This window comes from Camelus ferus, chromosome 27 (genome assembly GCF_009834535.1).
Source record: "Camelus ferus isolate YT-003-E chromosome 27, BCGSAC_Cfer_1.0, whole genome shotgun sequence".
Classification (NCBI taxonomy): Eukaryota; Metazoa; Chordata; class Mammalia; order Artiodactyla; family Camelidae; genus Camelus; species Camelus ferus.
The window spans coordinates 7,116,403-7,140,635 of NC_045722.1; the positions used below are offsets into that span (position 1 = coordinate 7,116,403).

A 24,233-nucleotide genomic window follows, 5' to 3' on the forward strand; every position below is an offset into this window, starting at 1 on the left:
ACTAATAATGAAGTGTATGTGTGTGGGTGGACTGTTTGTGCCAAGGGCATCCCTCCCACCCCTGTGGCAGTCTGGTGAAGCCAATACACTGTTTTTCCAGAATTTTTATAAATGTATAAAATGAAAAGCAAAGGATTATAAAGGAATATAATTATATTGAATCACAGCTATCAAAATATCTTAAAATATGCTTCATTTTTAACGCATTAAATAAGATCTAGCAACAGGCCCAATGAGTACAGTGATTTCAAGTACTGATGACTGTAAATGAGATCTGAGATATATGTAAACACTGTAACGTGATGTGAAAACATCTAATTTTTATTGAGACAAAACCCCAGGTGCTGCTGATACATCAGTTTTACCTTTATAATGAAAGGTAATGCTAAATTTCACTTTGAATTTGTGGAAAATAAAGATGTAATCTTTTTACCCCATCCAAGTTCATGGACCCTTTGAATTACATCCATGGACTCCTACCTTAAGAACTTCATGTCTAGGTTTAAAACAACCAAATGCAACACACTGTCATTTAATGGATTCTGTTTTGAAAAAAACAAGCAACAGGCATACGGAGATAAACAATATTTTAGGAACAAGGGAGGAAATGTGAAATGGGAATTATACGATTTTAGGGAATTATTGTTAATTGTACCGGGTGTGATAATGGTATTTTGGTATGTAGGAGAATGCCTTTCTATTTTGGAAGTACATAGTAAAGAAATCAGGCACAATAGGTCCTGATGTCTACACACACATACACACACACACCACACACAAGACACACACACACATATGTATACACACGGCAAATATGGGAAAATATTCATAATTGTTGAATTGAGATGTATTGGTCTTTCTACTTTTCCATATGTTTGAAATTTGCAGAATAAAATCTAAAATAAAGTAACTTTAAAGATTTTTTATGGTATAGTATAGTTATGATAAAGTGCATTAGTCATAAGTGTACAACTTGATGAATTTTTACATTTGTAAACAGCCCTACAACCACACCAGATTAAGGTTACAGAACATTTCCAGCACCCTGAAGTTCCCTAATGCCCCTTTCCTGTCAATTTCCCCCTTTTACCACAGTTAAGCACTATCCTGACTTCTAACACCATTGTTAAAGTATATTCTTTTTGGTGTCTGGCTTTCTTTACATAACATGACTTCTTATGTTAAAACAAATTTTTAGAGACTGATAATATCATATTTGGCAAGGATGTGGGAAAACAAGCCCTCTCTTAAATTGCTGGTTAAAATGTAAGTTTATGAAGCCTTTCATAAGTTTAAAATGCCCAGTCTTTGACTCAGTAATTCTACAACTAGGGTCCTAAAAATAAAAAAGCAATATGCAGAAAGGTTTAGGTTGAAAGACAGTGTTTCTAACAGTGAAAGTTTCTAACAGTGAAAAATTGAAAGCAATCTAAATGTCCAGCATCAGAACCAAGGTTAGATAAATATAGTCTATTTTTAATACAGTATGTCATGCACCAAACGTAATTGGAATGACCTCTAAGCCATATCATTAAGTTAAAAAAGAAAAAGAACAATATGTAGTCCTATTTACAGTAAAAGAAAAAAAACAATTAGGGAGTATAGAAAAATGTCCATGCCAAAGGATGGGGGAGGTAAAAAAGGAAAATAAAAAGATTCCTCAAGTTTTGTCCTGTATTTTATACCTCTGAATTGTGGCATCATGAACAACCCAAATATTTGAATATTACTTATATAATTAAAAAATAAGGCAAAAAATTGAGTTTAATGGAAATGGAGAAAGAACACAAAAAGGGCGCTAGAATAAAGAGACTTTGCAAGGATACTCAAAACAGCTATAATAGTAGCAACTGTTGGGCACAGATGAGGGACTGAGGTGGGAAAGGGACTTTTCACTATCTTCATTTTTTTATTAAGATTTTTTGGAATTATTGAATTAGTTTTAAGTATTACAGTGTTTAAAACGTTAAAAAAAAAAAAAAAGACGTGTACTTTGGAGTTTTAGTGTGGTGGTGGGGTCACAAAGAGGCGCTTGCCCCTTTCTTTGGCACTCTAATTAGTAGTACAGACCAGATGATGTACAGATAAATAGAATGAGGGTTCTTTGTGGTTTTCTGTGGTCAACGAAGGGGTTGTGTTAAACGAAGATTGCATTAGAAATTGGAGTCAGACAACGGGAGAGGGGTCTGGAATTGTCGGGGTGCATATATACCACGTTCAACGGGGGGTTTAGAAAAGGTATGGAGACAAGAGTAAAGCCTGGAAGATGGCTGGAGACTGTGGAAGGCCTTTAAAATACCAAGCTAAGGACTGTGGGATTTATCCTCCCCTACGTGTGCTGAACAGTAATTCACTGTCCAACACTGCACTAAGCCTTTCCATGAAATTCTCACAGTAAACCAATGGAAAGGTGCTATTAATTTTGCAGCTGAGGAAACTACGGGCTTTTTCAACAGGGGAGAGGATGCGAGTAAATTCATTTAGCAGTGTGTATATTCAATAAAAGCTCAAAGAAATTAGGTTACAAAAAATTGCACGAATAGGGCAGGTGCAGAACCCCGACTTTGGTATTACGTGGTATTCATGCTGGCCTCTTTCACGGGGGGCAGAACTCCATCACCTCAAAATGCCAAGGCTCGACCCCTCGGCCTGCCTAGTGTCTCCCTCCTTCGTCCTCAGAGGCCAGGCTGGGGAAGGAAGGAGTAGGAGACGACAAAGGGCCATCAGTCCCACCAAATGAATTGGCAGCCAGCTTGCTGCACAAAGAAATTTTCAGACGCAGACTCCATTACCCCCCCCCCCCCCCTTGCCAGATTGCTGGCCCTAAAGCTTTCCCCGGGAGGAAACTACCAGAGTCTCTTGAAAATACGCTTCAAAGGCAGCCTTTACCGCTCAGACCAGTCCAAAGCCCACGTCATTGTTGCTCTATACTGCCCAATGGGCCTCCGCAACTGGGCCTTTCCCATTCTTTTATCCCAGTGATGCACCGCTTCCCTTCCCCTGGCCGCCAACAACACGGAGAATCAAATCTAGGCTTTAAAAACCCTAGGCGGTCGCGGCGTGGGGGTGGGGGTGGGGGATGGGAAGAGGTCGCCGCCCCTCCCCCACCCCCGCCGGCCTCAACCGCCCTGGAACTACCAATCCCGGCGTGCCCCGCGGCGGCGCGGGCGCAGAGGCGCGTGCGCGGCGGGCAGCCGTTGGCTGGGTCGGCGGCTGCGCGGGTCGCGGTGCTGTGAGGTCTGCGGGCGCTGGCAAATCGGGCCCAGGATGTAGAGCTGGCGGTGCCTGACGGCGTGTCTGACGCGGAGTTGGGTGGGGTAGAGAGTAGGGGGCGGTAGTCGGGGGTGGTGGGAGAAGGAGGAGGCGGCGGCGAATCACTTATAAATGGCGCCGAAGCAGGACCCGAAGCCTAAATTCCAGGAGGGTAAGTCTGAGCCCGTGGGGAGAAGGTATCTAACGGCGCAGGAGAGAGAGGGGGGCTCGGGGTGGTTGAGGTTTGGGCGCCGTGGGTGGCAAGGGCTGCTCCCCGAGAAGGCGGCGGGCAGGGCTTTGTGCGGGGAAAGCGCATTGCGGCGGGTTGTTTCGGTGCGTCACGAGGAGAAAATACTTGTGAAGTGAAAGGGTTACGCAGGCGTTAGAGTGGGAGAGGAAGCCCTTACCGCGTGGCACAGCCTTCGTGCAGTGTTTGTTATTGTTCTGAGGAAAAGGGCGCCGAGAAAGCAGCCTATTGTAGGGAGGCGACGGGTGCGCCATGGCGGCCGTTAGGGGAAGTGATGTGGCGTGGGGGAGGGGAGGGAGCGGCGGCGGCGGTTTCTGGAGCGGGTGTGGAGGCCCCTGGCCGCGTGGGCGGTCAACGCCTGGGACTCGGGGGCGGCTTCGAGCCCCGAGGTGGTCGCGCTCTGTGGAGCCGCCGGGCTGCGGCTGCGGTGGGCTTCGCGCCTCGGGGCGGGAGAACTGCGTTGTAAAATGGTCGCCGCAAGATGGCCTCCCCATCATGGCCGCCGGCGCCTCGGTCCCCAGCCGCAGACGCCGCTTTAGGGCAGATGCAGCGCCCCCTTCTTCCACCCCTACTGTACGTAAACCGGTTCCCCGGCGCTTTCCCGGGAAAAGTGGGTGGGGTCAGGAGAAAAAAACACCAGCGTCTTGGTTGGCTTTGTGTTGCCTGAAGGCATCCCTTTGCTTTACAGAAAGCAGAGTGCTGCGATCTTCTGGGAATGTGAGTGCACTCTTGCTGTGCGGTTGCTCGTAAAAAAATAAACTACCTAGCTGCAGAATTAAGTTTTCCATTTATTAGTCTCATTTCCTTGATGCCATCTTTTAAATACAGTAGTTGTTTGGCTAATTGCAATAACGTTGGATTAACTGATTTGAAAGTTGAGTTTTTATTGTGTTTGATCGACGTTTTGACTGATGGTAGAACCTGACTTCAGTGGAAGACAGCTCTTTAATTTCCACAATTAAAATATCTATTAATTTAAAGTGGAGGCTTAAATTAAAGTGGAAGAAAAATTCTGTTAGGCAAGCAAGAACACTTTAAAATTCCCTTTCATTAATATGGATGTATGTTAGTTAGCATAATGTCGAGGGTCTGCAAAAAATGTTCTAGGGATTTTTAAGTTTGATTACTTTTAGACTCACATACACAAACCCCAAGTATGTGGAATATTTAAGAGGTTTCCAAGGGTGTTTCTGATATAACTGACCCTTAATACCTGCTTTCTCCCACCCGGAGAAGCTGTATGACTACTTTCTGTGGATTCCTTGTTTTAAAAACCCTGTGTTTCAGAGATTGTTAATGTGGGGTCAGTGGGTATAATTCAGAAGATTCTTGAACTTGGACGGGCAAGTTATTTTTCTATTATCCAACCGAAATTTAGTATTTCAGGAGACTGGCTGATGCTGGGCTTTGAGTAGGTCTCCTCCACCGCAGAAAAGCAGAACAAAACAAAAAAACCTTGTGGTATTATTAGCTTTATGTTTTCACATCCCAGCATTACCATTGTGGGAAATACATTCAGAGATAATGTATGCTCTTATTACTTCAAAATTGTGGCAGTTAATTGGATCAGTAGTTTACTAAGTGTTTACATCATTAAGGAGCTCATAATACCATAGAATATGATATTTTACATGTTTTGATAATCTTTTAATATAGTGGTTTTTTTTTTTTTCTGTAGTACTGTATGTTTTCTGTTTTTATAGAACCATTCTAGGAAAAGGCCCTTAGGCTTAACCAGACTGTCAAGGGTACATGGCTCAAAAATTAATCCCCACTGTAGAATGTTGAAGAAAAATCATCCAGGTTTGGGACAGTTAAGAATGGCTTTCTGGAGGAAGTGCTTTAATTCTAAATTAGGGGGGCGGTAGAGTGAGAAGGGATAATAAAGAAGAATACATGTGCCGCTGTAGTGGTGAATGAGAGAAGAGGAGGAACCAAGGTTATCTGTAAGGTTTTGGCAGCTACCAAACAATCTACCATTACCATCACTTTCTAGGCATGTTTTCTACTCTAGTGTCAAAGTTGAGTTGAATAACCATCTTTAAGAAATTGTAATTATTTAGAAACACTTTCACAGAATAGGTAAGGAAAAAGGAATATTTTGTCGGAGCTAACAATTACATAAAACTGCAGAAGAACTGAGCTTTTGTATGGTAGAAATAGGAATTATCAGAAATAGTATTTTTTCAAGATTCCTTTAAACATGAAAGTTTTTCTTATTTAATAATGGTACAGTGTATGTTATAAGCAACTTTTCAGCACAGTGACTGTTTTGCACTGGACTTGCTTTTTCCACTTGAAATTTGTTAAAGCATATGGTAAAGAAAACTGTTGGGCATCTAGCTCATTGTCTAGGAGTGGACCCTTTTGGCTTGTCAGGAGACTGGCTGATGCTGGGCTTTTAGTAATGTTCCAGGTAAGCAAACCAGTGGGAGGATGGGGAAATCAAATCTCATCACCCTTAAATTTAAGAGCCTTGGGCAAAATTATTTTTGTAGTTTGATACTAGAAAGGATTAAGAGTGGAGAAAGGTTAAAAAAAAAAAAACCTGGAACAATAGTTTTCCCATTCCCCAATTAACAGTCTTTCCACTTCTCAATTTAGCTGTATGTTTTTTCAACAAGATAATAGGGCCAGGTAACTAGAATGGAGGTCAAAGGGCCTTAGCCTCAGTGCAGTTGTCTTTGGTGGCAGCAGCCAAAAGGACGGGGTGAATAAGGCCATTTTCAGGGTGCTTTTAAACAGAACCTGGAGAGTTAAATTAGGAGACACAGGTCTGATTTTTGGTGCTTTTTTGTTTTTGCTTTTTTTATTTTGTTTTTTGGGGGAGTAATTAGGTTTTTTTGTTGTTGTTTTTGTTTTTTTTAATGAAGGTATTGGAGATTGAACCCAGGACCTCGTGGATGCTAAGTTTGCCCTCTACCACTGAGCTATACCTCCCCCCAATCCCCGCTGGTTTTTGGTGCTATTTATTAGCCCTATGCTTTATATCCCCCTGGTCTTATTCTTACCCAGACTGGTACTCAACTGCTTACTAGATGGCTCCAGTTTGGATGTCCTAGAGCCACTGTAACATTCCAAAATTGATCTGAAAAAGCCTTCCTCAATTTCCTGTTCTGGTTAATGCTCCCACCATACTGGAGGTCAGTTTAAGTTGTTCATACTTTGGCTGAGCTGTCTGACTGCTTTTGGTTCACAAGTATTTCTGCTCTTATTCCTGGCTTTTGGAAGAAGTCTTCCGTCTCTGTTTCTAGTCTCCACTTTTAAGTTTTGCATAGGCCAAGCATCCTTTGGCAGTGGTTCCTCAGAAGGGACCACTGCACAAGAATTTATATCATGTTTCTTCTATGCTTTTATACCAGTTGTTTCTCTCAGCTTGGGCCCCTCCCTGTGACCTTCCCAGATAGCTCATCAATCATTTGTCATACTGCTTATGAAGATAGTTATATGAAATCCAGTAAATTGTGCAAAACCATTTTGTTACATATCAGTGTCGCCCATACTGCTCTGTATAGTTTCTTCAGAATTGAGCTAGTAGGCTTATTTTAATTTAATTTTAGAACTAAAGGAGCTGACTGTGTTGGCACTTTTGTTACCTCTGAATCTGTTGAAACCTAAAAGGACCTAAAATAACATTTGAGAAATCTATTTCTTCTACAATCAAGTGATACTTTGAGGTACTGCCTGAAATTGCCTGCCTGATTTGTCTAATGAGCAAGCATTTTATTTAGTCTTGTAAGTCTTAATGGTAGGTTCAACACAGAGTGTAAGTTCCATGTTTTGTTCGTTGAAGCAGTTTAACACTCAGAACGTCATTGAACACAGAAGACATAAACATAGTGGGACCTTAAAAAAAATCCAGGCATCTCTGATGCACTTTGAAGTTTTCATGTATTTAGAATATTTTAATTAGTTTAATCAGTAAAAGGGCTGGAAGAATAGAGAGATAACAGAGCATAAGGTCCTAAACTTAAATTTTCTTTAAAATCCCAAATATACACCGCAAAACAAAACAACCCTGCCAATAGCTAGCCGTAGATTTTATTTGCTTAGCAGGTGGTGATGATGTAAATAGATTGACATCCTAATAAGTTGGTTTTCATTGTTTATGTCAGTTACCTAGGTGTTTTTGTTGAAGTTTGAGCTGAAGTGTTGATTGATCCTTACCCACTTAACCTAATTTTTTGAGAAATTACAAAAGTACAAATAGTACAAGTGTGATGGCTTTCTCAGATGTGAATATTCTTATATATGAAGAGAGATCACAGTTAACCCAGTACTTTAAATTTTTTAATTTTTACAGGTGAGCGAGTGCTGTGCTTTCATGGGCCTCTTCTATATGAAGCAAAGGTATGAAACCCATTTTCTTTTGAAAAGTTAGCCAAAACTACTGGTTAGATCTGACTTTTTGATACCAAATTTCAGTGGTTGTTTTCTTTAGTAAGAGGGCTACCTTATTCATAGGTTTTCATAGATTCATACTTCCTCCTCTTCTGTTTTTGGGTGTCTTACTGCTTGCTTAGTGGGTCACATAAAGCATTGGTATCTTGCCATTCATCTTAACTGACCTGCTAAGTCCAGTAGTTGGAAAGAGCATCTGAGGGGGAAAGATAGAATTCTGTTTATGGGAGCAAAATAGCATTGTGTAGTTAATGACTTGTGAGAAAATACTGTCAAAGTCATTTTACTTACAAATAAAACATGCTAAGTAAGCACTGAGCCAACTATATTACGCTGAAGATAAAAGCTAACATTTAAAATGAGTACATTTAACTTTTATTTGTTGCATTGTTTGCCAGAGTTTGAATTCTGGGGCCTTTTCCTCTGTATCAGTGTTGTGCTCAGGTTATAAACACTGATTTTACTTTTAGCCAAAGATAAGTAGAATAATGCATTCTAAAGTCGAAAATGTTTTTAGTAACTTTTAGCACAAATATTTAAGATGTGTCTTTTTTAAAAGGTAGTTTCTTAAAAAATGAACATGGTATACTGAACAGTATTAATAGTTAAAAGCAGTTTCTACATATGTTCTTGGTGAATAGTTTATATGTGTCTGTGAAAATAGTCTTAACAGTTGTAAAGTGTCAGTGTGACTAAACCATTTTCTCTACTTTTTACTTGTTTAAATGCGTAGTAGGTATATGTTTTTAAAGTTCTAAAATAACAATTTGGATTCATGGAGATGCTCAGGAACTATTACATACATATGTCTTAATGGTATATTCAGTATAATTTGGTTGGATTTAAGAAGAACACAAAATGTTTTTTAATCTGTCACTTTGCTAGTTGGTGATAATCTGTAGCAAAACAGCTACTGCCTTACATAAACCAATGAAATTTTAAAATAATATGGTATAAGTATTTTTCTTCAGCTGAATTTGTTTTTGAAATAAAGCTTTAACTAGTTGGACTCTGAGGAAGCACAAATACAGCTTTCATTAGCTGTTGTTGGATAGCTTATCTAGCTCATTGATTGAAGATTTCAGGTGGCCTTTTATGCTTATGGTTCTTAAATGTAGAGCATGTCTTTAAAAGCTTGGCTACTTCTGAATTACCCAGCTAGTCTTTTTTTTTCCTTCAGTATTTCTAAAGTTTTTTTCTTCTTCATTTCAGTGTGTAAAGGTTGCCATAAAGGATAAACAAGTGAAATACTTTATACATTACAGTGGTTGGAATAAAAAGTGAGTATTAGATTTAAAAGCAGTTTTTGTAATTAATAGGGTAGCTTTGTGTCATAGACTGACAGAAGCATATGCTTCTTAATTCTTGTACAGTTTTAATGTAATATATATTGAAGGAAGGGGGAACCATTTGTAGTATGATGAAAATATAATAGAAATTAGAGTGTACAGCCATTTGATTTTATGTTTTTGGAGTATTTCTTATGTTCTGGTATAATGTCTAATCATTAGTCAGACCGGCTGTTTTCTGGTTTTGGTACGTTTTAGGACAGCTTGAGTATTTTGCCTTAACACAAACTTAGTAGCTACCTACATTGTTTCAAGTAGTCATACCCAAAGCTGGTTGGGCTTTTCTACCTAGAAAAAGGAAAAAGATAAAAGATTGCCTGATTTGGAAGTATAGACCAACTCATGTTTGAACTTTGGAAACGTAATTATATGCTTACAAAGTGGATTCATGTGGTTCACTTTTTACCATATGGTTTAACGCAGGTACAGAAATTTAATTACAGAACCTAATTTTTAACCCCAAAGAGTTAAACTTTTTTTTTTTTTTTAAAGTAGTGATGTATTTGATGTTGCTGGGAATGGACGATGGTTATAGATTGAACACATTCTAGAATATCCAGCCAGTGGAGATCAGTGATGGGTCTTTTTCCTTGGGGCCCATAAGTACCACATCTGACACCTTACTAATTTTTGGTTCCTGTAATTTAATAGCCTAATAATTTTTATTTTGACAGATTCTTAATTACTTTTGTTAATGGTGTTTTGTCCTTCAAAGATAGCACTGCCAGAAAGTGTAGTTCTTTAAGAGTGGTTTTCTAGCAGCTTTTAAAGCTTTGTGTTTACCTGAGCCATTCTCTGGTACCTGCCTCTTCATGTGAACAGTGCCATCTGATTTGTTGAGTACTCTTGCTTTGGAAGGAGGTTTTTTCCTTTATGTTTACTGACCTTGTTACCTTGGTTGTCTTTTGTACAGTCCCCCAGCCAGGTGACCAATCCAGTTTTATTAGTTAGAAATTTTTTTCATGAAATTGTTTTAGCTAAGAAGAAATCAGACATTATCTTTCCTTTCGTTAGTATAATTGTGGAAAGGTAGAGGGCTAAAGTTTGTAAAAACCCTTTGTGGCACCTTGCGACCCCCCCCCCCCCCCCCGTTAATAATATTTAAAATATTTCTAGTAATGATTGGTAGGTAATACAGTAACTCAAAATGACCCCATGGGCTTTTCAATTTTTGGTCTTATAAAAGCAAACTTGTCCATGATTTTAAGTGGGATTTTAGGATTAATGCTGAATTGATTCTGGTATCCAGGAAAGTTTATCTTCTAGATTGCAGTGTGTGTTACAGTTTTTTCTTCCTTATTAAAAACAATGTTAAAGACTTTCATTATTAGGTTTATGTTATACATATTGATATTCGATTAATATCAGATAAAGAGTATATATTAAGATATAATGAGAATCTCGATTCTCTATAGGAAATGGGTATCTTATTTTATGCATATCATGTATAAGAAAGTTTAAATCTATACAGGAAATTTAAGCAAATAGCAAATTTATGGGATAAGTCTGTCCCCCACCCCATGTACACTTATAAATAATTTTTAGGATTTCATCTTAGCTGTGAACACAGCTTTTGTTATTAACTGTTTCATGGTTTTAAGTGGCATTTGTAGCCTATAAGAACTTGTGGAAATACATTTATATAAAATGTTTGTATTTTCTGATAGTACTGCTTGAAAATAAATGTTTTTTCCTTTGTTGTATTATCTAGTAACAAATAAATGATAGGGTGCATAAGTTTTTTTTGCTTTGGTTTTCTTGCCTTATTGTATATATTACTCCTTGGGAAAAGAAAGAAAAAATTGTACTACATATTGGAGATCTTTAATAATACCTTTGTAGATGTATTAACAAGGATGTGTTTTTTTGTACTTGATATGGTATATAGATAAATACATGTAATTTTGAAAAAAAATCATCTTTACTATTTAGAGAAGCCTTTAAATAAACCCATTCTGAAAGGTGGAGGAGTTATTCAAATACCCAGCAAGTGTGTTACATTTTTATTTAGTGTTGTATAAATAGTGCCATGGATCACTTGTGACTGTGGGAGTTAATGACAAGCTTTCTTTAGATAATTATTAAATTCTTTTATGTTTGACCTATATATAAAAATTTCTGAATGTTTAGCCTTCAGTTACTGTCCTAATAGTGATGTTTCTTAGAGCAAAAGATGTTCCTGTGGTTCAGCATGAGTTTTAAGCTCCTGATATGAAAAAGAAACTCTAGAATTGACATGGTGTTTAGATCAAAGTCCTTATTTAAATTAATTTTATACCAAGGGGAAAGAATTTACAAGGTTCTGAAATGGAACTTTGTGGTAAGTGAAGATTTGCTGGCTCCCTTTAATAGAGAATTGGAACAGATGTAAATAGATATGTAAATAAAAATAAGATCCTCATTTTGAAAATGGTTCATAGGATACTATACTTTTATACTTCATACAAAAGCCCATCTCCAAACCGGAATTTTCTTCAACTTCAGTAAATACTATATATTTTTTTTTTTTTCAAAAGGGCAGTAGATAATAAGATACTTCTAAATTTTCAAAAACCTTATTGGAATTTGTTGACACAGACATTTAAATATTCCATTTGTAAATAAATCTAAATAAAGCTTAAGCCAAATTCTACACCTAGTTACTGAGATTACTTTGTACTATGCTGTCTGTATCAGAAGTGCTGTGAGGCCCAGGCGCTCTGAAAAAACTTTGAAGACACGTGAGGATATTGTAGCCCTTTTTCCTGTTCCTGAAGGAGCTCCCTCAGTACACCACCCCCTCCTGACCTCTAGGTAAATGCATGTTTTAAAGTTTTCTCTAGGAAATCATGTTGAAGGAAGTTTTCTATTATTTATTCTTTTGGCTATCTTATGTAAGAGGTCAGAGGTGGAAAATTATTAAATAAAAAACTTCGAGGATACATTTAATTGTGTCACTAAAGGAGCTCCATCAGCAGGAGAAAAGAATCACTTTGCATGAAAAATTAAGCATTCCCTGAGAAAGACCCTACCTTTGTCTTCCCCTTTGGAAAAAAACATCCAGAAATCTTGTTTTGAAGGAGCTTTTCTAAGTGTTAGAAAGCAGGTATTTTAAGAGTGTTTGGTTCTACCTTTTGATGTTTAGAAAGCTATTTCTTTGGTGATGCCTTGAAAGTTGGTGTATTCATTTGAATGAGTAAAGGTTTAAGGTGATACAGTCTAACGACCATTACAGCACTTTAATTTACAGCCTCAGTTGAGTTGATCTAGATGGTATTTGAGTATTGTGGACCTCCTAATATATTTCTGACACACTTTGAGTGTTCATTTTTTGTGTGTCAAACTCAAGTGTTTTACATGTATTATTTAATTTTCATAACAATCCTATGACATAGGTATTATTACTGCCATTTTACAGATAATGAAACTAAGTCACGGAGAGTTCTATAACTTTGTAACACAGTTAACCAGCTAATTAGTGTTAGGTCTTTAAGAAGTAAGCTTATGGACTCCTGTGCCTCATTTTTTGGAAATTAAAAATCTTTTAGGTGGCTTTATTCTATAAGGATACTTGCTTGGGATATTTTATGTTAAATGCCATACTCTTGCCATTTTACAAAACAATATGAAAACAAGTTTATACAGATAGCACAGTATCTTGTAGTAACTTATATTCAGTATCTTGTAGTAACTTATAATGAAAAAGAGTATGAAAATGAGTACATGTATGTATATGGATGACTGGAACACTAAGCTGTACACCAGAAATTAACATTGTAAACTGGCTATACTTCAATTAAAAATAATAAAATAAAAAATTAATGATTTAATAATCTGCTTTTTGGACTCTGGCAGTTAAGATTTAGAATGCTGCTTTTGAGAATATGTTTATTACCTTTTTATGGAACATATTTTCACTATATTTTCATTTTAGTTGAGAATGGATTTGTAATGCCAGTTTATCAAATTAGTTCAGAGCAGTCAAAAGTCTTGCCTCTTGGATCTCTAAAAAAATAATTGGAGGACAGAGTCTTAATAGTAATACAATATGTTTGAATGATATTTTAACTTTTCTCCTTTTCAGTTGGGATGAATGGGTTCCAGAAAGCAGAGTACTCAAATATGTGGACACCAATCTGCAGAAACAACGAGAACTTCAAAAAGCCAATCAGTAAGTTTGTTTTGCAACATATTGAATATGAGGAGAAATGTTTGGAATTTTTGGAAATGGAATCCACAGTGGAAATCATGGGCTTTCTGCCCTATAAAATGATTTTTGGTACCTGTCAGCTACTGTGTTTTGGCTTTTGACTTTGGGTGATAAGAGAAGTCCTTCTTGGGGAAAGGAAGTAGCATACGTATCATTTTTTGAGCCTGTCCTTAGAGATGGGTAGAAAACAAAGCAAGATGTTGTTAGAATTTCAGTAGTTGCAAGTTCATTGTTATGTTCTTATCTCCTGGGCTCTTTTTAAGGTACATCTTCTTTTCTTTAATTGATTTTTCTTTAGATACATTATCTTTGTCCAACTTGTTAAAACTTTGTACCAGAATATAAATAGGTTTGGGACTTCAATTTGAATATAAACTTCAAAAGGAAATCAAGCTATTAATTTATTTTTCCACATAAATAACTTATTTTATGGTGATTTTATTAACATTATTTTTGAAGGGAGCAGTATGCAGAGGGGAAGATGAGAGGGGCTGCCCCTGGAAAGAAGACATCTGGTCTGCAACAGAAAAATGTTGAAGTGTAAGAAATTCATATCTTTGTTTTAATTTTGCATACTATTTGTGAAATTCAAACTTAATATCCACTATCTTGTATTAGGCTTTATTGAAAATGGAAACTGGAATATTGTAATTCGAAACTGGCCAGTGAGAATCCCGTTAGTGTTGGGTTGTTGAAAATACATATCAATTACATATTGATTCTGTAATTTTCCTTAGCAGGTTTTCTTACCCTCCCCCCTTACTGTGGCAAAACATACATAACATGAAATTTACCACTTATTTTTAAGTGTATAATTCAGTGGCAGTATATTCACAACCCTTATTTTATTTTTAAGTTGTATGTGTAAATGTGCACGTAATGTGTTTTCTTTTACAAGCATAGTATTGAATTAATTGGGGCATAAGTTTTGAGATTTTTGCGGTTTTTACAAATTGCTCTTTCAATAATGCTTAACGTATATGTTAATTTTAATTCCCCTCTTGAAATCCATAGTAAAAATATGTGAGACATTTAAGATTTCAGATCACCCCCTAAGAAAAAGAAAACCATTCCTTGTTAACTCTTAAGATTTAGAACACCTTGGTAATAATAATAAGCCTGTGTGTGGAAGTCATATACATACATTGGTGTAATAAGTTTATGTATCTGAAAACCAGTGTAGAATGGTAACTTGATAAAAGAAAGCATAAAGAATCATAACTTTTATTAAAATATCATTTTTTCTTTCAACTTGAATATTTTAAGGACATAGTTTTAATGAGTGGTTATGTGCTTGTCAGAGGATCAAAAATAACATGCTCTAAAATAGGGTTTATCTAAGAGAAGTATGTTTTTCCTTGAAACCAAGTTCTATTGCTTTTAGACTTAACTAGTTTGATTTTACTACCGAAAACTTAGGTGATAGTTATGAAGATAATTATGCATTTTGAAATGTTTGAAGTTTCACCTTTTTGGTGAGAAGATAATTGATTTGGCAAGGATTACTATTTGAGGTTGGCTCATAGCTTTTGTTAATAAGTAGTAACACACTCCCGTGACTTAGTTCTTTGGAAAACTATTATATAGTAGAATTTGAAAGGATTTAAGAGTAATTGAATCTTTTTGGGGGGTGGGTAATTAGAGTTACTTATTTTTTAATGGGGGTGCTGGAGATTAAACCCAGGATCTCGTGCATGCTAAGCACACACTCTGCCACTGAGCTATAACCCCCCTAGAGTAGCTGAATCTTAAAGCCAGCAACTTTTTCATTGTATGGAAAAATGGATTTTTGTCAATAAAGCTGTATTTGCTAAAAGTTCGTATAGATAATGAATATAGAAAGTAGTAGGCCTAAAAATTATTTGTATCTGAGTTCAAAAACATTTGAATTCGTAGAGTTGCATAGTTTTGACTACAGAAACAATGGCTGAGTAAGTATATGAGGTAAAGCTTTAAAACTCAAGTTTTCTGTCCTTGGACAAGGGGGACCACTTCAGATTAATTGGCTCATGAGTCTTTTAAGATATCTTGAGTCTTGGATCTTCTTGTCTCTCAGTAGATAGGACAGAATGTTCTAGGATTACCTTGTACATTTTCTGCCCTGAGACAGTGGAACTTAATGTTTCTCCAGGAGCCATCCTTTTAATGGGAAAATAGCATTTTGAAAAGGTCATAATCTGAGTGCTTAGGAAGGCATCATACAATTTTAAGTACTGCTTTGCTCTGGTAGACTCAGAGATTAAAAAACGGTAATTAAATCTTTTTTTTTTTTTTAACTTTTGATTTCAAAACGATTTTGAATGTTTAATTTTTAGTTTTATGCCCTACATCATCTTTAGTGTTTGGTAATTGTTCTTTAGCTTTCTCTGAATATACATAAATATAAATGCATCGGGCTAGAGTGTATCATAAGAACCAGATATACCTTTTACTTTGTTGACATCTAGGTCCTTAAGGATGGGGGTTTCTGCTTTCTAAACTAGCAAATACATGTGAATTTTGTAAGCACTTTGGCTTCAAAGGTTTACTTTGGTGGTTCATTATTTAGTGAAATGACTTCTCAAGAATGACTTAGGACTTCAGTTATTCTTTTAAGTAAGTTGCATCAGACAGCTTATATTTTGATTATAACAGTCATAAAGCTTAGAAATAGGAAGACAAACAAAGCATCAGTCTATTGTACGAAATCTGTTGCATACTTTGAGAAACTAGGTTGCATGTTAATTTAATACAAAGCAAGAAGTTTGAAGCAAATCTTTACCACTGGGGTTCATTGAAGTATAGTTTATAGATCTTTAGAGTTGAGATCAGTTGTCAGTATTTTTTTTTTTTTTTTTTTACTTTATGGTATAGACTGAGTGGGTAAGAAATGAATATAAGATCTCTTGACTTCTCTTGGTCCCCATGTGTTCTTGACATGTATAAGTAAAAGTTAATGATTTAATCTGACCCAGAAATAGTGTCCAGCAAATATTTGTGTTACAGAAGTTAACCTTAGAGAAGGAGGGGAAAATCTGTACTTTGAGATGGCCAGATATTTGTGTTCATAGCCAACGTAAGTTAATTAGAGATGTCAAATAAACTCCAAGCTCTAAATTAAGTAAATACAGGTAATTAACAGCATTTATAAGTATTTAAGATGTAGAAAAGTAAAAATAATCAGTTGTTCTGTTACGGTCCCACTGGCATAATCCATAATCATGGGCTTTGTAAACTTGTTTTCCTTACAGTCTAGAAAGAATTTATAAAGTCAAAATTGGTAATTTACTGCTTTGCAGTATGTATGTAAATAGATATGAGTTAAATTGCTGTTGCAGATAATAACCAAGACATTAGCTCTGTTCTACAAATGGGAGAAGAGAGTATTTGTTGTTGTAAAGGGGAGAATATAGTTTAGAGAAGAAATAAGCGAAACAGAATTTGGATCAGTGAGACTGGAGTTAGAGGTTGGCCTGAAAACATACAAATCCAAAATCAAATTACGCTAGTATTAAAGTAGTTGGGAAAAATATTTTAACCTTTGGAGCTTTTTGTGTGTTTGTAACACTTCTCTTATAAAGTATATTTTTACAACTTACATGCTATAAACTTACAAATGAGTAATATAATCCTGGAAGGAAGTTTCCTGATGTGTTTTTGGTTTATTTTTCCCCATGTGGAGGGAAATGTGAATTTACCCAACTATTAGTAAAAATCCTTGTGTCTGAGCAGGGAAAAAGATCACTGCGTGGTCTTATCAAACAAGGCAGTATTTCTCTATGAATTTAACCCTGGTAAAAGGGAATTTAAAGAGGCAGTTTTACTAAAAATAATTATTTTTCTTTTTCTTCCCTCCTTTCAGGAAAACAAAAAAGAACAAACAGAAAAGTAAGAATATTAACTTTTTTGTTAAAATCGATTATTCTACCTTTATAACATTTGCATTTTGCCTTCACTGTTAAGTTTTAAAAGTTACGAAGTTTTAGAGTAAACTTATGTTGATGGTCTCAAATATGATTCACAGCACTTACAGAATTAGATACGTAGTAGTAGAGAACTAAATGATCCTTTTTCTACCACAGAGAAACCTGTAAGCATTTATTATTTTCATATTGTTTAGTCTTAATGACTGGCCCTGAGAAGATATATTGTAAAAATAAATGTAAAATGGTAATAGTAAATTTTACCATGTACTAAATGTTTGGTAGGGCTGTTCATAAAAGTTATGTTTTTAGTAGGAATGCTATCTTTAATATAGATTTAAGTAACACCTATGTAGTGAGAAAAATCAAAAGTATGTCATGAAACTATTTAGAGTTTCTCATTTGTTAAGCTAAAAATCTCCCCTCACCCCCAAATTTTTATAGCACCTGGAAATGGAGATGGTGGCAGTACCAGTGAGACACCTCAGCCTCCTCGCAAGAAAAGGGCCCGAGTAGATCCTACTGTTGAAAACGTGAGTTTTTCCCTAAGTTAATGTATAGTATGTTAGAAATTTTAGTCTGTCATGTTACACAACACAATAAAATAGTCAGAACTTTGAGCCTTCAGAAGCATCCATTGGTAACGTAGTCAACTACTGAATTGAAAAATTTCCCTTTTGAATAAAGGATACACTTGTATACATTGTTTTTTATTTCACTTGTAGCTCTAGATACGTTCCTGCTAAATTTTACCCCGCAACTCATCAGATGTTTGCTGTAAAGCTCTGTGTTCTTGTATAAGACCCAGTATTTCTTTGGTATTAGACTGAATAGACTTAATTAGGTCACATTAAATGGTTTAGTGTGTCCCAAGATGATTTAATAAACAAAAAAATACCAGGAAAGCCTATCAGTTTCACATATATATGTGTGTATATAATAGTTTAGAAATCATACATAAGTGAATAAAATGTCTTATTTCTAATTATGTTTATAATTTCCAAAGTTATGAATTTAAAAATAGGGTTTTTAAAGTTTTAACTGACATAGTTTACATTTCTGAAGCTGAGGTTATAATAAAGCAATGATATACTTAGAAACAGTGGTATGTTCTGAAAACCAGGCATTTTTAGGCAGCTATTGAAGACAAATTAGAAGACAGTATGGGGGGGGGGTATAGCTCAAGTGACAAGAGCGCATGCTTAGCAAACACAAAGCCCTAGGTTCAATCCCCAGTACCCTCTCTAAAAATAAAGAAATAAATAAACCTAATTACCTCTCCCTCCCCCCCCAAACTAAACAAATAAATTGCCCTTCAAAAAATATTAAAAAAAAGAAGACAGTACATTTAGTTTTATGTATTAGAATTGTGTTTTGGCTAGTTGTTGATGATACGACTATTCAAAATCAATGAATTTGAAAAATACAAGTTAAAAAGCATCAAGTCGGAGTGGTCATTTACAGAAGAAAAGATTTGCTAAAGCGTATTTGCCTTCACATGAAGAGGCACTGAATAGACTTACCAGGATTCTTTTCTCCCCAGAGCTAGCTATATGATGCTTTACCATTTTTGAAATGACAATTCCAGCAGCCTGTGTGAGTAAATAATTTATACCCAATGCCTCTAAAGGTCCAGAAAAGCCTTTAGAAAACTCTTTTAGAGCTGTTACTCAGCAAGAAAAGACAGATGTTTAATGCCCTTTTTCTATTTAGGAGGAAACATTCATGAACAGAGTTGAGGTTAAAGTAAAGATTCCTGAAGAACTAAAACCATGGCTTGTTGATGATTGGGACTTAATTACCCGACAAAAACAGGTAACTTGAAAGCTATACAGATTGTAATCTGTATATGTTGTTGCTCGTTTAAAAAAAAAATTTTAAAGAACAGGTTGTGTAGATTTGAATATTGACAGTATGAGCATTTTAATTGAGGGACTGAATAATTTGATTGCCAGAAAGGACTTTGAAGGGAATGAAATAAAAAAGTACATATATAAAAGTCCGTGGATTTTTAATGATTTAAAAAAGAATTGGCAGTTGCTAGGGCAGGAAGTCATTCTGAAAATTGATGAAAAGAAGCATGTATTTCTTGCCTTAACAATGGGACATCATCACATATGTTACTGCTAGTGGAGTGTAATAGGAAGCACACAATACTGTCCTGCAGGGTATTTGTGACCTTCAGAAGAACCTGAGTCTAATCAAGGTCCTTTGTCTAATTACCAGTCTACAGGAAATAGGAATATTATGAGGTATGTGTGAAACATCATAAAAATAAAGTCATAAAAGTCCAGAATGAGGCACTCTGGAGAACAAAGGAACCGATTTCTTAAATGGTACAGGCAGGATTGAGGGGGGAAATAGGGACTGCATGAGGATTATGAAACTTAATAGACATCTTGATACACTGTACAATGCGTTTGCTTCTTGGTTTGGCTTTGGAGCTAAACTGCTAGGTTTAACTTGGTTCTACCACTTACTGAGTTTGAGCAAGTTACTTGGGCCTTTTTGTGTTTTAGTTTTTACATGTAGTGGAATAATGGGTCCCTACCTCATAGTATTGATGTGAGGATGAAAAGAGCATTCGGGTGCTTCAGACAGGGTCTGGCCCATCATACAATACAGTAAATGATGATTTAATAATATCACGGAGGTATATGTGCAGGACCATTCCATATGTAGCGATAGTATAGTGTGTTCAACAGGTTACCAGTGTTTAGAGCTGTCTGGTATGGCAGCTACTAGCCACATTTGGCTTTTGAAATTAAATAAAATTAAATTCTTAGTTCCTCAGCCATGTTAACTATGTTTTAAGTGAACAGTTTCCTTTGCTGTTTTGTAATACTATTAGGTGATATTTTATTGCATTAAAAGTTCCAGTATACCTTTTTATTGAAAAACAGTATTAGTATTCAAGTATTTTTTTGTTTTCTTAGCTCTTTTATCTTCCTGCCAAGAAGAATGTGGATTCCATTCTAGAGGATTATGCAAATTATAAGAAATCTCGAGGAAACACAGATAATAAGTAAGAATATACATATCTTTGAAGTATACCCATACATTTCAAACATTATTGCCAAAGAAATTATCTGAAATACGTACTCTTAAAGTAGTACCATCAGAAACTAGCAAAGTAGAATTTCATTGCTTTAACACAGGGGGTTTGGCTGGCAAACTTTTTCTTAAAGAGCCAAATAAATGTTCTAGGTAAAATTGAATCTATTTTATGTAAGTACATATATAACCATTTAGAGTACAACTAGTTGAAAGTGTAAAAATCATCCTTAGCCTGAGGGCTGTAGTTTGCTTACCACTGGTTTATTTTTAGAATTGATTCCTTGTGCTCTTACTAAATCTCTTCTTTTAAAAAAAAACCTGTTCAGTAGAGGTTCATTGTCAATTAGTTTAGCCTTTAACTTAATCCCTTACCCTTATGTTGGTTGACCTAATCCTTATCTCTCAGTTCTTTTCAATGGCCTGCTTTGAAGGTAAATATTTTTATTTATCAGGGAGTATGCTGTTAATGAAGTCGTGGCAGGGATAAAGGAATACTTCAATGTAATGTTGGGCACTCAACTACTCTACAAATTTGAGAGACCACAGTATGCTGAAATCCTTGCCGATCATCCTGACGCGCCCATGTCCCAGGTGTATGGAGCACCACATCTACTGAGATTATTTGGTAATATGCCATTTAGAAAACAAAATTTTACTTTTTTTCCTTTGGGCCTTTTGTCTTTCCTAATTTATATGAAGGGGGCTAACAAAGTAATGTTTAAAAACATTCAGTTCAAATTCAAAATTTTATTTAATACATTAAAACCTGTTTAAAGTCAATTTCTAAAATGGTGTACTTCAGAGGAATCAGTAATGGTTGCAATTGCTCACACAATGGAAATATATGGCTATAGCGCTACCTTGGATGTAACTTTGACTAAATTCTTTTGTTTAAATAGTACGAATTGGAGCAATGTTGGCCTATACGCCTCTGGATGAGAAGAGCCTTGCTTTATTACTGAATTATCTTCATGATTTCCTAAAGTAAGTCTAAAAATGTGCTTGAAATTAAACATGGATTAGTTCAGTGTACTGAAAATTAGCTCTGTGATGGATTGACAGTATAAATACTATAATACAACTAAAATTATGTGGTATTGGTACAGGGGTAGATACATAATGTTAAGCAAACAATACAAGTACAGGTATGTGGGAATAACACAAATGACAGGATTGCATATCAACAAGAGGAGGAAATGATGGAGTGCTTAGTAGATGGTGATGGGAACAGCGGTCTAGCTAGTCTTTGGAAGAAAACAAAATTAGATCCAGACTTACTGTCATTCACCAAAACTAGATGAATCAAAATTTTAAATCCAAAATTAAAACTGTTAAGGTAATGAAGGAAAAATGTAAAGTAATATTTTTATGATTTTTGTAGTAAGAAAGGTCTTTAAAAGTTAAGCTCAATACAGGAAATTCATACAAGTTTAAACTGTGATTAAAAATATGTGCTTAAAAGATGAAGGGAATACATGTTACATATATGCTAAAGTATCTTTATACAAAAAAGTTCTCATTCAGTAAGAAAAAGATGAATGAAAAGGAGGTCATTGGAAATTTACAGAAAGGTCAGTACAAAAGCCATTAAAGTATGTTTAATATTAAAATTAAAATATCATCACATTGGCTTAGATTAAAAGATTGAAGAAACGGAGGAAAAGGCAGTCCTGGTTTCTACAGCTTTTTGGAGGGCTTTTTGGCAGTGTATATAAAAGTTTTAAATGTACTTTTACCCTTTGACAGTTACAGTTCTGGGAACTTATCCTGTGGAAATGCTTAAATGCACAAAGATTTCCAAGCATGTATTTTTCATTAAAAAAAAAGTAATGGTGAAGAATTTTTAACTATTAATGGCTGAGGTAGGCCCAAATTACTGATCAGGAAAGGTGTCCATGTTGTGTGAATTTAAAAAAATTAAATTCCAATAGAGTTTGGTATGATTCCTCTCATTTGTAGAGAAACATTTTCAATCTTTGGAAAAGTATGGATCATACTTAGTGGGTTATTTCTTGGGCATGATGTTGGGAGGGAAGGTTTAAGTTTTCTGTTTCTATATTATGTAGTTCTGTAGTTGAATTTTCTTAAGCGGCATCATGTATTTTATAATTAAAAAACCAACATGTGCGTGGGAATGTAAACAGCCTTTTATAGTCTGTGCTCTGCCAGTGATGAATAAATATCCTCTCTTTACCCCAATTTCTTTATGAAAGAGAAGTCTGCTACTTGACATTTCTGCTACTGGTCTCTGATTTTTATAGTGTTAATTTTGTTTAAATTTGAAATTTACTCATTAATTTGTTTTTTTTTTTTCTTAAAAAAATTTTTTTTTGTGAGGGGAGGTAACTGGGTTTAGTTAGTGGAGGTAATGGGGATTGAACCCAAACCCAGGACCTCGTACATGGTAAGCATGTGCTCTACACCCCCCCGTCAATTTCTGAATCTATGTAATATGATGGATTTCATAGAGGTAAAGAAAACAATTAGATGTTATTCTTTTAGGATGACAATACCTGTTTCTTAAAGGTGGTCTAAGTAAGTGCTTAGCTTGGTATGCTGGTGGCTCCTGTTCTTTGCTTATTTGAAATAAAGGGAGTAACCCTGGACTTCATTCCTTTATGCATTGTTGTCTGGTATATAATAACCCTATTTGTCTGAGTTGTAATTACATGGTTTTACTGTGAGGTTGCAATTGTTTTAGTATATTTTAAAGTGCTTTGTGTGGCTTCTGTGTATAATTGAGAAGAGATTAGGTTCAAAATATGATTCTTTTTCCATACTTGTAATGAATAACGTTTCATTTTTAGATACCTGGCAAAGAACTCTGCAACTTTGTTTAGTGCCAGCGATTATGAAGTGGCCCCTCCTGAGTACCATCGGAAAGCTGTGTGAGGCTCTTACACTCACTTATGTTTGGATCTCTGTAAACACATTTTTGTTTCAGTCATTCTCTTGTACAAATGATGTACTTTGGAAATGTTAGTGTATAACAGAATTGATGTTTGTTTTTTCTGTTTGATTTTAAACAGAGAAAATAAAAGGGGTTACAGCTCCTTTTTTCTTCTTTTTTTTTCATTTCAAAGTTGCTACCAGTGTATTCAGTGATGGACAACAGAGAGACATACTGTAGAGTGTTTTATTGCTTAGTTGACAAAGCTGCTTTTGAATGCTGGTGGTTCTATTCCTTTGACACTACGCACTTTTATAATATGTGTTAATGCTATATGACAGAATGCTCTGATTCCTAGTGCCAAAGGTTCAATTCAGTGTATATAACTGAACACACTCATCCATTTGTGCTCCCCTCTTTTTTTTATGGTGCTTAAAGTAAAGAGCCCATCCTTTGCAAGTCATCCATGTTGTTCCTTAGGCATTTTATCTTTGCTCAGATTGTTGAAGAATGGTGGCTTGTTTCATGGTTTTTGTATTTGTGTCTAATGCACGTTTTAACATGATAGACGCAATGCATTGTGTAGCTACAGTTTTCTGGAAAAGTCAGTCTTTTAGAAATTGTTTTTCAGATCTTCAATAAATTTTTTCTTTAAATTTCAAAGAGTAGCGTGCTTGTGTGGATACATTACACAATCTTTGTATATTGTGTATTCTTTCTTTTATTTAGACAGTGATTTTTCAGGTGAGTGTTTGTTTTCTTGTTTGACCTTTATGGAATGAGAAGCTTGGCTTCATTGTCTACTTTTAAATCCACAGCAGCTTTGGTAATTTGCTCTTGAGTTCTGGCTGAAAAAGTTAGAGGTTAACACTCTACTTTTCCTAGACTATTGTTATTTTTGAGCATTTAGGGAATTTTTACCTGTGTGACAGCTATCTTTCTGCCA

General features: G+C 35.7%; 1 protein-coding gene across 2 annotated transcripts; it reads left to right on the plus strand.

Annotated features, from left to right (window-relative positions):
- Positions 1 to 3,229: 3,229 nt before the first annotated feature.
- MORF4L1 (mortality factor 4 like 1) lies at positions 3,230 to 23,950 on the plus strand. 2 transcript variants are annotated; one of them, XM_032469102.1, is made up of 13 exons: positions 3,238 to 3,424; positions 7,803 to 7,849; positions 9,113 to 9,180; positions 11,926 to 12,042; positions 13,313 to 13,399; positions 13,898 to 13,978; positions 17,280 to 17,305; positions 17,785 to 17,873; positions 19,054 to 19,155; positions 20,277 to 20,365; positions 20,850 to 21,022; positions 21,297 to 21,381; positions 23,205 to 23,944. In XM_032469102.1, the coding sequence occupies exons 1-13, from the start codon at positions 3,385 to 3,387 to the stop codon at positions 23,287 to 23,289; spliced, it is 1,089 nt and encodes a 362-aa protein (XP_032324993.1). In that variant the 5' UTR covers positions 3,238 to 3,384; the 3' UTR covers positions 23,290 to 23,944. The 2 variants fall into 2 exon arrangements, with proteins under 2 accessions (XP_032324994.1, XP_032324993.1); XM_032469103.1 differs by lacking the exon at positions 11,926 to 12,042 and having other exon boundaries at positions 3,230 to 3,424; positions 23,205 to 23,950.
- The last annotated feature ends 283 nt before the right edge of the window (positions 23,951 to 24,233 follow it).

What these genes read in the sequence shown, in the direction of transcription:
- MORF4L1 (XM_032469102.1), top strand. Translation starts at nt 3,385, where the DNA reads ATGGCGCCGAAGCAGGACCCGAAGCCTAAATTCCAGGAGG. An exon ending in CGAGGAAACACAGATAATAA is followed by an intron (nt 20,366 to 20,849) that starts GTAAGAATATAC and finishes TTTATTTATCAG; the next exon opens with GGAGTATGCTGTTAATGAAG. An exon ending in TATCTTCATGATTTCCTAAA is followed by an intron (nt 21,382 to 23,204) that starts GTAAGTCTAAAA and finishes TTTCATTTTTAG; the next exon opens with ATACCTGGCAAAGAACTCTG.